This window comes from Heliangelus exortis, chromosome 1 (genome assembly GCF_036169615.1).
Source record: "Heliangelus exortis chromosome 1, bHelExo1.hap1, whole genome shotgun sequence".
NCBI classification, from domain to species: domain Eukaryota; kingdom Metazoa; phylum Chordata; class Aves; order Apodiformes; family Trochilidae; genus Heliangelus; species Heliangelus exortis.
This window is the reverse complement of record NC_092422.1, coordinates 116,689,585-116,703,378: the sequence shown is the minus strand read 5'-3', so window position 1 is coordinate 116,703,378 and position 13,794 is coordinate 116,689,585. Positions and strand designations below refer to the sequence as shown.

At 39.2% G+C, this 13,794-nt stretch overlaps 1 protein-coding gene across 3 annotated transcripts in view; it reads left to right on the top strand.

Annotated features, from left to right (window-relative positions):
* GSK3B (glycogen synthase kinase 3 beta) overlaps window positions 1–13,794 on the top strand; it is a 146,019-nt gene that overhangs the window by 78,284 nt on the left and 53,941 nt on the right. For all 3 annotated transcript variants that reach the window (XM_071760541.1, XM_071760533.1, XM_071760545.1), the window contains exon 3: window positions 5,138–5,221. In XM_071760541.1, coding sequence (XP_071616642.1) covers window positions 5,138–5,221 — 84 coding nt within the window. The remainder of the gene's footprint in view (window positions 1–5,137; window positions 5,222–13,794) is intronic.

The window sequence follows — 13,794 nt, the reverse complement described above, 5'->3', positions numbered from 1 at the left end:
CAATTCTGTATACCATAGAATAATTTCTGTAATAGTTCTGCTGACAGCAAGACAGTGTTAAAAGTACCCTTGTGATTGGAAGGTGGTTAAAATCCACCATTGGAAGAATGGGTCAGGCAGCTTTAAGAATTTTTAGAAAAGATGTGGTAGAGCTTTTATTTTGCAATCCATACCACTAAGCTTAAGATAAATCAGACCTACTAGGATTGGGGCTTCAGTTATGATATTAATGAAAATATGCTGAATTTAGTGAGCTCACTGCCCCTTGGTGACCTGTCAGATGCTAGTTCTGTACCCCAGCCAGCTTATAGTGAGCATGGTGGCTTCCCCTGTGGTCCTGGTGGAGCGTTTTGTCTTGGTACATTTTACAAAGCTGAGCATAGGAGGTATGACTTGCATGCCCTGCAGAGCTCTGCAAGGCATGGAGCCGAGCTGGTTAGGATCACACTGAAAGACCTCTGTCAGAGTATGCCTGCTGCCCTGTGCTTGGGAGTCCAGCCTTTTTATTGTTGTTGGAGAAGATAGTCTTCTTTCTGCTGTATAAAAATGCTTTAAATCTTTCAAGGTCTCAGCCTGAGCCTGCTGCCTGTTTCCTGTGCAGGCTCAGCAATCCTGTTGCTGAAGGTGATTGGAGGTGACTAGTTGTCCAGGCTGCTCAAGTGGAAGGAAGCAGAGAGGGGAACAAAACCAAATGAGCTCTGCTGCTTCATCACTACCTTCATGCCTTCCACTGAAAATTAGTTTCTTCCCCAACTCTGCCCATAGCTCCCTGCTCCAGATCTGCAATGTGGGAAAACCTTTATTCTACCACATTTCTTATTCTTGAGTAGAGAAGATTATAATGGAATCAGGAGAGAGGAGGAATCTTAATCTGACACGTGCAAGAGGAAGAGGATTGTGTGTACCACAAAATTTGGATCTACCTGTACTGCTTCTATCCATCTATAATGTCAGAGTTCATGTGACAATTACCCTCCATTTGCTGATAGAAGAATGTGAAACGATGAGCTTCAGCATTTGAAGAGGTCTTTGAGAAGAGTAAAAATTAGTTCAAAAAGTGTAAAAATGAGAAATTTCAACTGCTGGCCTTGCTTGCTTTAAGCAAGAAGACTGTTGCTGAACTTGCTAGTTGCAAGAGATTGGTAGCTTACCCCTGCCTTTCCATCAAAAAGGTATCTTCTCTTAAAAGGACAAGATGTACGCAGTCTTATCCATTCACAAGAAGCACATTGTGCCCTTGGTGCAACAAAAGGCAAAAATGCAAATTTCTAATTTCTCCCATTTCACCTGCTTTGAACATAATCCTCAGAGAACCTTACTGAGACTTTAAATATGCATTCTGGCAGGGAAAATAAAGAGCAAAATGCAGCATACCCCTTAGCTAAGGAAGCTCTAAAGAATTATCTTCTGAACTGGATCCACGTGATTCTTCTAGGCTTCGCTGGTATATATTTTTAATGTCATACTGACATGAGCTGTACAGGACCTTCCACCTTCGTTTGCTCTGGTCCAGTTCAGGAAGTTGCAAGTCCGTTTGTAAAAGGGTTGGGGGTTGGGGATGGGAAAAAAGGATGGTAAAGAAGGAGGGGGGGACAGGGTAAAGGCTAAGATCCAGGTTAGGGGAGACAGGCAAAATGGCAAAGATCTAGAAATCTCTGGACTTGGGGAAAGGAAGGAGGAGGTGGGGGGTGATGGTTTCCTGGTCTGTAATAGAAATTACAGAAGTGACGCAGAAATGGTCTTGCTTTGATGGTTTTATATCAACTGTAGCATTAGCACAGTTATGAGAAATTTGGCTTGTAACTTTGGAGAGAAAGCATGAATCTTCATGCATGAGCTTTTTTGCTACTATGTTTTGAAGTTAGAAATCTGATGCTTTCTTGGCAGTCTTTAACCAAATCTTTAACCTTGATGAACAACCAGATATCGTCAATGTAATGAACAGATACATTCTGTCTGGGCCAGGAAAGTTGTCTTCAGTAGAGACAAACAGGGGGTTTTGTTTTCCTGGGTTTGCTTCAGTAGTTGGTGAAGCGTTCAAATGCACTGGCTGCAAAGCAGTCTTCTGGTGTTGTGAGTAAGCAGCTCCTTGGCTTCTAGAAAAAAAAAAATAGATGAAACTGCACCAGAAATTTGCTGAGTAATCTGTTCGTAGTCCCATTGGTTTGCTGCTTCTCAAAGGAATGTGTGCTTGTGTGTGAACAGCAGTTTGCTGGGTCCATTCAGATGGAAAGTCTGGTGCTGAAGGGTATTGCTTTCTTCTGAGCTGGTACTCTCAATAGGGAAATGAAACCCTTCTCTTTATGTGAATGGATTGGAGAATGGGAAAGAAGAATAACTTCTCCTTTGAGTCTTTCAGATCCATCTCTCTTGGAAGACAAAGATGATGAATTAAGGATAAGCACAAGCTTTGTTTTCATCCACGCTGTATTTTGATTGTGCGCTGTCAACCTTTCTCATCAGCATGTTTTGAAATGGTTTTAGTTTGCATTATGTTTAGACATGCATTTTCTTCCTTTTACTCAGTGTAGGAGATCTATCACTCTTCACTAAATATTCTCTGCTTAAAATCTGATTTATTCCCCCCACCCCACTCACTGCATTTGTGCACTGGTAATTAATAACCCACGTTAAATAAATAACAGCCTTTTCACTTTTTAAGATGTATACAGGGAAAATACATGGTAAAGTGAGACTGCTTGAAGTATTCATCTGGGAAAAAAAAAAGATTTCTTTAAAGCATCAGTCTGTTACATGAACATGAGGAGCTGTTCCCCTGCCACATCCAATTTGAGCTTTGCAACTGTTCAAGTATTTCCAGTTTTAACTCCACCAGGGAGTGGTGATTAGAAGTCAGCTTGGGTTTAAGATGGCTGAGGTGACTGTTTGACTAAGATGACAGCATAAATTTGTTTCCCTCTGTCTAGTCACAAGGATGGGAGATATAGGTTACTGTGTAACCAGTTTATGAGTTATGCCTGATACTAGCACATCTTGAAGCACGTTTGTGCAGCTGCAGCAGATGGCCAGGATAAGAGCCAAAGGCGATGATGGTTCAGAATGGAAGGCATCAAAGTGGGCACAGACTGTCCTTGTGCTAGGATGAGATACCAGACTATAAATATAACTTCAGTCTAGTGTTAGGATAACTTCTGCTGATTTATTTTTTCCCCGGTGTATCAGATCGGCGTATACATACTAACTAAAGAACATGAAGCTGTAGCCTGTCTTAAAGTATGTGTATTTTAAGGAGGTAGTAGAAATCCTGCCAAAATAATATCTGCATGCTCTTCCTTAGTGCATTCCTGTCTCTTTCTTGAGACAAAAGGTATTATTCCCATCTCACAGCCAGTGGGAGAAAGGGAGAAGGAAATTACTTGGTTTATATTGTGTTATGAGCTGCTGGTGGAATTTGGGTGAGGTGCTGGAACTTGGAGTGCTAGGTTCAGTTGTGTAGCAGCACCACTAAGTACTGTAAAAGCCAACCGGAGAAATTAATCTCTTACCATAATTGGTATTTCAGTGACTGATGAGACCTTGAGCCATCTCTGCTTCACCTGCACCATATTGTAAGGTTCAGGGAGACACCACTGAGCCGGCTCTGGCATGTGGTTTGGAAAACACATGGGATGAGGTCTTTCTGTTGGTCTGAAATCTGAACTGTGCATGCATCACAGGAACCTCAGCTACAACTCACAAAATTGATTTACTTTTGGTAGCATTTAATAAAGAATGAGTAAGTGGAAAGAATTTGAGCTCCTGTTCCTACCAGGAGAAGGCTTTTCTCTGAGAGATCTGAGGTGTATTGACAAGTTCATGTAATGAAGCCCGTGTTCCTCTTCTGCAGATTCACTCTGTGGAATTTCAGGAGATAGGTGAAATCTTCAGAGGTTTCTCCATACTTTCTTTTATTTTGTCTCTTTATCCTTTAGGATATAATAGGCCAATCTCAGTGTGTACCTAACAGACTTACACTTTAATCTGTTGAGAAGCCAGGCAGGCTCAGGGAATGACTTGCTTTCTCCTGAACTACTAGGTGGATAATTGCCAACTGATAATTGTGTGAGATGTCACTCGTGTTTGTAAAGAGCTGAGTAATACTGAAGTATTTTTTTTCAGTCAGCGAGTGGCAGGGATGATAGGATTAATGATACTGCATCCTCTCTGATGCCTCTTTTTTTAAGGCTACATGGCTTAGAGGAATTAAAATGGAGTTTGTAGGCAGGCATGTTCATATTAGAAAGCTCCGAGTGGTTCTTGTAGAGTTCCTTCAACTTTCCTTGCAATGATAGGCGTTGTATGTGAGCCCCTGATACATGGAATATGAAATCCTTATTTCCACAGCAGCACTATACTTAGTAGGTTTTAGCTGTGTTCACTTAAGTATGAAAATGCATGGCTAGTTAAAGAATTTTCTTTCCAAATATTCCTGAAATTGGCCAGAGTTAATGGTGCTAGTAGGACCAGTATATTATTCTTGTGGATTGGTCCTAGCTAGTTAGGCTGCATGATTAGCAACCCAGCTGAAAATTTGAGTCCCTTCTGGTTTTGAAGCTGTAGATTGCATAGTAATTGAGAAAGGAAAAACAGTGATGTGTAAATGTGACCATAGGAGAAATTTCAGGTGCTTTTTATTGCTATTGCAAGGAAAATGGTAAGGGAAATGATCTTTCAGCACAAACCTCTTTAGCAGTGTGGTGTAGGGCAGGTATGTAGATGGAACTCTTATGTTTTCTTTTACATTGTTATTTTTACAGTATTCAAAAGGGATAGACTATCAAACATTTTGGCTGTTATATTGTATTATTGTAAGATCAGAAAATACCACTGGAAAGTTAGTGGCTTCTTGCCCTTTATTACAGAAACTTTGGTAATGTAAATTGGTGATTCTTGCATTTCATGATGGATTTGTGGATCTTTATTTAGAGGGGAAATGTGCTCAGAGATGTTGATATTCTCCGCAACAAAGTAGTTGCAAGAAAGATTAATAAACATGCCAAAGCTTTTGCATCTTTCCAACTTTAGTTTTTCTTGTCCCCATTGTTTTACTAGCTCCTGCGTCTGTATATTAAGGTGCTCATTACTCTAAATTTGTGGAAAAAAAAGTTTTTAATTGCTTCCTTTTCTCTTGTTTCAGAACCGAGAGCTCCAGATTATGAGAAAGTTGGATCATTGTAACATTGTTCGATTGCGTTATTTCTTCTACTCTAGTGGAGAGAAGGTAAGAATGAAAAACAGGACAATGTTCCTGGTAACCATCTGGGGTATAATTAAATTGTTTGAATTTCTAGAGACAGGAATCTGAAGATAGTAGATGTAATAGCATAGAGAAAATGCTACAGTGGTGCCCAACGTATCATGTTGAAGTTTATCTTCTTCAGTGTTGAAGTGTGTGTGATCCATGAGGGGTTGTGCTTATTAGTGTAGCACAATGGTGGAACAGACTTGGAATCACACGACCACTTTTAATTTAGCACAGATGGGATTCATTGGCATGTTCTAGCACTACCTTTCCATTTGTGCAGGTATGTTCTCTAGAATTCAACATTAAACAACTTTTCCCAGTCTCTGGATGCTTCTGTCCCCCTTCCTTGTGCACCTGTTCCAAACAGAAGATGAGTTTCAAAGCCCAAATGAAAGAATAATATATGGTCACATTATTGTAGCGTTTGTCAGAATGCTTATGCTTCAGAAGAAGGAGCAAATAGTTCGATTCAATAAATCTCAAGAAGCAGATACTTCCATTTATGGTTTTTTTAGTCAAAGTATAAAAGATCTTGGGTCTTTAAAAAAGGGGTTACAAGTATCTGTGTATGTATCAGCATTTTAGGAATCCCAGGAGAATCCAGGGTGAAATGAGTAAGATGATGAAATTCAGGACCTCAAGATAGGATTTGGTCCAACCTCATGCTTAAACAAGGGTCAACCACAAGATAAAACAAAACAAAACTTTTTTTTCTCCCACTTGAGGACATCTAAGCTGTGAGGTAGAGAAATGACTAGGTGACCTTCTGAACTTCCTCTGATTTTTTTATATATAGCTGTCAATAATGATTTTTGTAAATGTTATAGTTTTTTTAATTTTCTAAAGCAGATTACATCTGTAGTTGTCTTTAGCAATATGTACATCCGTGTCCACATGATGGAAAGGTCTGTATACAAAAACTGATAGCAGTTAATAGCTTTCCAGTAGCTGTTGCCACAGAGTAGGCCAACAGAATGGGAAAGCAGCCCACTCACTTCATGGTCTTTGGAGCTAGAGAAAGAGATGATGGCTCCAGGATAATTTGGTGGTGGTTGGGTTGCTACAGTCATGTGCAATGCACAGAGAGGTGATTGGAGGAGCTCTCTGGTTAACTCTTGGAGAGAGATGCTTGGGGATGGAGGGAGGCAGGGCAGGGAACCTGGCCCTGTGCCTTGCCCATGCCTATAGAAAGCTTGAAAGACTACTTTGGAGCAACCAAGGAGAAATGTGATTTAATTATTTTCTTGGATCAGCCCTTCCCCTTCCTTTCTTCCCCTTGCCTGTTGAGATAACAAGCATTACCACTCTTATATGGTCATTGTTGTTTTGTTGGTAGTGCAGTGTAGGTTTTTAAACTGTGTTGTGCTCACTTAGCATACAAACAGAAGTTCATTGAGCAGTATGAGTACAAGAAGGGAAATACTGTGATGGAGGACCTGGGTTTCAGGTTTTTACTTGCTTTTTTTTAACCGGCTTGTAACTTGACGAGAGTTTAGGAATGTCAGTAAAAGTTATTATAAAGTAAAGTTCCATGAGACAAGCACAAGACTCTTGCCTTATCTAATGGATTTCAGAAACATCCTGCAAACAGTGGAAGTGTTAAAACTTCTCAGAACACTGTCTTGGGAGCCTTTGTATAATGGTAACTGAAGTGAAACTCTTTGGAAATCATAAACTTGATGTTGAGCTTGAGACTGGATTTTCTACTATTTCAACACCCTATGGGTGATTCTAGTTTTATTTTTAAAAATGCAGTCTCTGTTCATGGCCAGCCAATATTAATGCCTCAGTGAGAAGTTTTCTTTTACATTTCTTTCTGCTGATGTTTTGTGCCTTTGAAATTTCCACTGTTACCTTATTGCAAAATAGGACACATTTGAACCAGTCCCTAGGGCAGAGGTGCACCCAGCAGAACATAAGCAGCAATCATGTGGTGGTTCAGTACAAAATAATATATAATTGGCTTGCAACTATTTCCATGTAGGTGGCAGCATGTGAAGATAACTCTGTGAGACTGGCTGCTCTTTGGGAAAAAGCTAGTCAGTAGCAAGTCAGTGTTTTGAAGAAAGAAAAAGGTTTCTTCTCATGTTTTTGTCAGTTTGGGGAGTAAAACCATCTTTTCTTTCATATTACTCGTAATTGAACTGTCTCTTTGGAAAGTGGAGAAAAAGGGAGAAAAGTGTAGCATCCCATCTGGTAATCAGTAAGGACATAGAGGGAGCAGCTGCAGATTTAAGATGCTAAGTACCTAGAGCTTTATATAAAGTGATTCTTGAAGCCAAGTTCAATGGGAAGAGTGATGTAAAACTCCAAGGAATGTATAGCAAAAAAATGTGGTAGCATTGTGATGACTGAGGCTTGCAATTGCTGTCTATAACAAACTTAGCATAAATAAAGATAAATGGCAATGAACTGTTAATTAACTCAAGCCTAGCAGTGACAGGAAAGTTTTAGAAGTATTATACACCTGATCCCTTTAATGAAATAGCCAAACAGGGTGGTTAATTCTTGTTTAGAAAACTGAAAATAAAAGAAAATACCATCAAATTGAAAAGCAATTCTAAATAACACTTGTTAGTAAGACTTTTCCTTAGCTGCACTGAAGTTATCTCTAGTTTGTAGAGATTTGGAACTCTGTTTGCTTTTTCTAGGGGGTATGCATGGAACTGATTGAAGCCTGTGAGCTCCTTATCTTTACTTTTTACCTGTGATGAACTTTCCTTGTTGTGTCTCCTGTTCACTTAAACCTCCTTTCTGTGTTTGCCAAAAGCAGTCCAGCATTAGCAGCATGGAAATCTTGTATCAAACATTACTTGGACTGATTTCTCCTTCCTTGTTTTCTGTGACTGGGTGACTCCCTCTTGTCTGAGCATCTTTGAATTAGTATTGCTTTTGGATAGATACACCCTACATAGGAGTGTGTATATATACGCACATACGTGCATGCACACATGTATATTTATACTTATATATATACATAAAAGTTGTTTTGAGTACTGACTCCATATTAATCATGTTTGACTAATGGTTTATAGTTTAGGAGAGCTCAAAGAGAGCATCTAATATATATTAATATGGCACTTGACAAGCTTGGCATTCAGGTTACTTCTATAAACTATTTCCTCCTCAGTTCTTTCTTTTTGTAAAGCTAACAGCCATTTGTCAGACCTGCTTGGCAGGCTAGTTCTTTCAAAAGGCTCTTCCTTAATGAATTTGCCAGAGTAGATTCTGATTTTTCTCTAATCTGAGGCTATACTAAATACCTGACACCAGGGCACTGGCTTTTGTAGCTGAAATGTGGTTTTCAGTAGTCCAAAAAGTACAATTTGGATTGGTGGAATGAACAGAGGGGAAGGAAGAACAACTAAATAATGGGCTGAGACACGTATTGAAGATTGTCTTGGTTGGAAGTACATACAAGTCTTTCCCAGGCTGTATTTCTGTGATTTGGGACTTTCTAAGTAATCCTTAGAGAAAATGGGCAGGATTATGAGGCTAGCCAACTCTTCAGTGTTTGATGGTTTTGGTCTTCTAACTTAGGATATGGTTTTGAACAAGATAACTTGTTGGCCTGTTGGCTCAAACCGTATTAGGAAGGTGTACATTTCTGGCTTGATTTTTGCTATTTTTCCTTGATTTCAGGGGCTGCTTAACATTTAGCACGGTATTTAAATGTAAATGCTGTTTTACTGAATCAAAGGGAGAGAAGGTCTTGCTCACGTCCTTTTTAGCCTAATTCCGATGGAACCCTTTGAGCCATGTCCTAAGGGAAGTGCAGACATAGGCATACTGAAGAATCCCTCTGGCACCTTTGCTCAGAGTATTCCCTGATAGGTTGTTTTATAGCACAACCTAACTTCCTAAATCAGTGGCTGCTGAGTAAAATTACTCAGCTGTGTAAAACCTGGAATGAGTTCCTGATGCCTATTTTTTTGATTTTGTAAACGTTGGGTTTGTTTTATGAATGTTTTAGAGTGTTTAATAGCCTGATCAATCCGAATCTGTGCCAAAAGAAGAGAAGTCAGTGGAGAGATTTGTTCCTGCATCAAATCACAAAAAAGTAAAGCAAATGCAGTTTTTGAGTAATTGCATCTCTGTTTATATATATGTATATATATTTATTTTCCTTTTTAAGGTGGCTTGGTAATTCAGAGGAGCCAATGCATATATAGAAGCATGGAGAGATCACAAACATGCAGTAGGATGACACTTTTTTAGAGACTGAGCTGGCCCTTCTGCATGCTCTAATTGATTTCTAGTCTTATTTAGCCTTAGCTGTAAGGGCATGCAGCCAAAAGTACGTGCAGACTCAGGATGGAAATTTACTCCCATAGACTTATGCTGAGGTTTAAAGTAAAAGTGCAGCAGACACATACTGAGCTGCATCTACAAGCTGCTGTGCTCTTACCTCACATGCTCTTTGGCAACAGTGTATTAAACTGCAATGAAGAAATCTGGAAGAAAGGGAGCAACTGGCTGAGTTGCAAGTTTGGGCTTTGCTGAACAGTTGGTGTTTCTCCAGGTTTATATCCCTGTTAGATATATATATATATATATATGTATATATATATTTACCACCTTTGAAGAGACATGAACATCACCACCCTTTCTTGCAGGAGTGTTGAGATAATTCCTTGCATAAGGACTATCTTTTCTGTTCCCTGTTAAAATGGGGTACTTGTAGTTGAACAATTTGGTTTCTTAATTGAACTTGTTTAAAAAAAAAAAAGTCCTTGCACAAAATGTTCAGATGACAGAGCTTTGAGCCCAGTTTTGAATTGACAGAGCCTGTGTGGATGTTTTGCATCAGCCTAGTAATGTGCTGAAGAGCCATCACTGGAGATGAATTTAGTCAGTATGATCCATTTAATCCTTGGCAGTTCTGCAGTGCTGTCAACAAAGGAGCAATTAATGCCAATTATGAGGAGTTCTGTGATGTTGGTTTCTCTGTAGTCCTTGCCTGGGGCCTGCCAAGCTCGTTTCAAAAAGGGCACCAGTCATCAGATAATGATTATCAGTTACTGCTTTTAGGGCTCACAACATGCTGGGAATTTCCTTAGTTGTAGTTATGAGCAGTCTCTGGTTTTGAGTAGGTTGTGTTGGTAGAAATAGCAGTTTTGTCTGCCTGCAGTAGGGCTTTGCAAGAGCAGAGTAGGCAGCAGTGGCTAAATGTGGTAGATGTGTGCAGTGGAAATGGGAAGCTCCACAATTTCTTTCTAGACCAGAGAACAATCCAGTACATCTGATTAGTCACTCTTCTGTCCTCAAGTTATTCCTCCACCAGCTTTAGCCACTTCTCTCATCTCTCTGTATGGAGATAGAAATTGGGAAAGCAGCTTGAATTGTTTGTCTTGAGGAGGCAATAGTTTGAACCATTACCATGTATTATCTTAGTTTTCTTTCATGGATATATCCCAGTTCAGAAATCCCCACTCAGTCTCAAAGATAGCGTACAGGCAAAAATAGTGGATCTCCAAAGACTTTTTTGTTTTCATGTTAAGGTATGCTTGACAACCCAGTAAAAACTGTTACAGAAAATCCCCTTTTTTAATGAAGGAGAAAGGCTTAGAAAGGCATCACCTAAGAAGCTAGACTCCTTCAGGGATCAAGGGTAGGCAGTGCAAACCAACTTAGAACAAGACCTGGGAAAGTTCTTAAATTTGGATTATATTGGTGAGCTTGAATTCTGCCCTTATGCTTCCATCACATCTGACCCATTGGCAGCTCCTACCTACATCAGACTGTTTTGTTGTAGTGTAATGAGCATTACAGAACAATGTGATGAGTTTTTACAAGTAGATATGGGAACAGAAGACTTGGGACAATTTCTCAAACTCAGTCATGAATAGTGAGTGAGGGAATAGGAAACGAGATATTTTTCCCAAGATTTGCAGTACTACTAGAAAGTATCTTTCTAAACTCTGAAGCTGAGCCTTCAGCTGCTAATACCCTCCTGGGGTTACTTGTGTGAAACTGCAGCTATACCTGTAGGCTTACCATTCCTTTACTTTTCTGGCAGCCCCAGCTCTGTTTTGAAATATATGTGGTTGTAAACTGCAAGTTTAAACGGGCACATGTGGCCACTGGATGTCACCATTCCTTCATAGAAATAAGCTCAGCTACGACATTTTTTACATTTTCAAATTTTTTCAGTGTATCATGGCTACTTGGTTGTTAAAAGTAGGAAGGCTGCAAGTTCTTGCTTTGTCTTTGAAAGTGGTTCCAACATCTTTGTATCTTGAAGGTACTACTCAGCCTTTGATATAAGAGAAGAAAAGTGGGTCTCTCATGGTGCTCAATAAGGGTGTGTGAAGTGCATGCTGGTGGTTGCTTTAAGAAAAAGCAAAACAACTTTTGAATCTAGGGCAAAAATTCTGTGACTTTGAACCTGTACGTTGTCTAAATCTAGATGGCTAAGCCAGGGTGAAGGGCGTATCTTACTTCATGCTGATACTCTCAGGTGTTTAAATAATGCACTCTGAAAAAAGGCGTAATTCATGTGAAATGCTGAAATAAGTTTTCTTACTTTCCAACTCCAAGTTGTATCCTTCAGTGCTTTTTGACAGAACCCTTGTGTAGCTGCCATCCTGTCAGTAACAGCTCCGTATGTAGCACCTATGACTGAAATACCAACAGTGGGGTGCTGTCATGCAGTAAAGAAAACGTGAGCTTCTTGAGTAAACTGACTGGCTTGTTTATCTTGTGTAGCCCCATTACTAATTCCTAGGGATAATTTCAATAAGTGCATTCTGGAGACATATTCCTTAATTTTAGGTTTATATATGTGCTTTTAGCTTGAATATGCAGGTAAAGCAAGTTTCTTACAAGTCTAGTTCCTCATTTATTTCTCCAAATGCAAAGGTGGTTTGAGAAATTCCTGGTTCTTCATCTCCCCTCAGTTGTGCTCATATAGTTGATCAGCTGGAATCCATCTGAAAACTAGCTTGATAAAATTACCTGGAATTAAAACAAAAAACAAAACGCACAAAAAAACAACAACAACAACAAAAAAGAATGAAAGCAAAATACCATCTGCACACCATGCTTACTGAAAAACCAAAATAAGCATGTTCATCATACTCTCCAAATTCTGACGAGTAGATTTAGTTACCCTAGAAGAAAGAGCACCCAGAATACTTTGTTAACCTTTTTTTATTCTGTTAATTTATGCTCAGATAAATTTTCCTTAAATCCAAGTCCTGAATGCTAACATATTCCTCAGAATATGCCCTCTGATTTTTTTCCTTTTGCCTTCAGTATGGTGTTTGGTATGTATGACTTCACTGGCATCTGTCATTGGGTTGGTGGTAAATAGGAGATATAGTAGGATTGTAACCAACTAATATTCATTGCAGTGTTATATATGCAATATATATGTGTATTTATGTTATATATGTGTGTGCGTGTATACATACATATATTTTATATATGTGAAAAAACAATGCAAGCCAGTACAAGCCACCTACGATAAATTTGAGGTTTGCTAAGGTGGGAGCATTACAGAAAAGGAATGTTTGTAGTTGACAATCCAGAAGAGTGAATACTTGAAATCATATGTTGCTTTGTATTTGTCATAGTGAAGCTCAACTGGATGGTACTTTTAACAGGTTGCTGCTGTGGATTGAGGGCAGAAGAGTTTTAAAAGTGGAGTTTGAAACATTCATGCAGTTTTCAGTATGTCGAGAGTAATGTTTTCAATTTCACTCAGTTTTCAGCCACATAATACATAATGCTTGTGTGCCAAAGCAGTTTTGCTTGCAGCCTGTTTTATCTCCAGTTTCTGATACAAAGAAAAAAGATGAAGCTGCTAGATTATTTTGGCTCTTGAGTTCTAGTCTTTCTCATGCTTCTCATTATGGCATAATAGAATTATTAAATATTGGTACTATTATTAAGTATTGGTAGTATTACAACTTACAAGAAGTGTTAGCAACCAAAGTGAAATGGTGCATGAATCGTTGGTTCTTGAGAGCTGCAGAGTAGTTCCATGGCAAGGCTATGGTTATTTTGCTGTGGCTTGTTTTGGAGCACAGTTTTTCAACTGAGGGTTTTACCTGCCAAGTGACAAAAAAGCAGTTTCTAACATTTGAGGCTATTGCACATACATGAGATGCATTGGTAAAGTCAAAATTCTGATGAATTACACTGATCCTGTAGTTCAGGATGTGGCTTCCTGCCTTCCCCCTTTTTCATTTTAAAGAGTACATTTTCATAACCTTAGCAGCAAACACAGGAAAACATGGTAAACACTTGACCTGCTGAGGAAAACTAATGTTCTGTTAAATCTCAAGATCTGTAAGGAGAAGTGAATTATTTAGTGACATCTTGTGTTTGCTTTCTGTCATTTATATGACCCAGTCTCATCTCGACCTTCCTGTTCTCTGTAGAGGTGTTTCTGATGTAGAGGTGCTCCTGATGGTTAGGTTACCTTGATTGGTTCCTATCCCAGCAATTTTGGAACAGTAGCATGGTAACAGAGTCACATGGGAAATGCCTGGTGAGGTTTGAAAAAGGCTTCCTGTAATGGAAAGATAAACCTTGATCCTGCT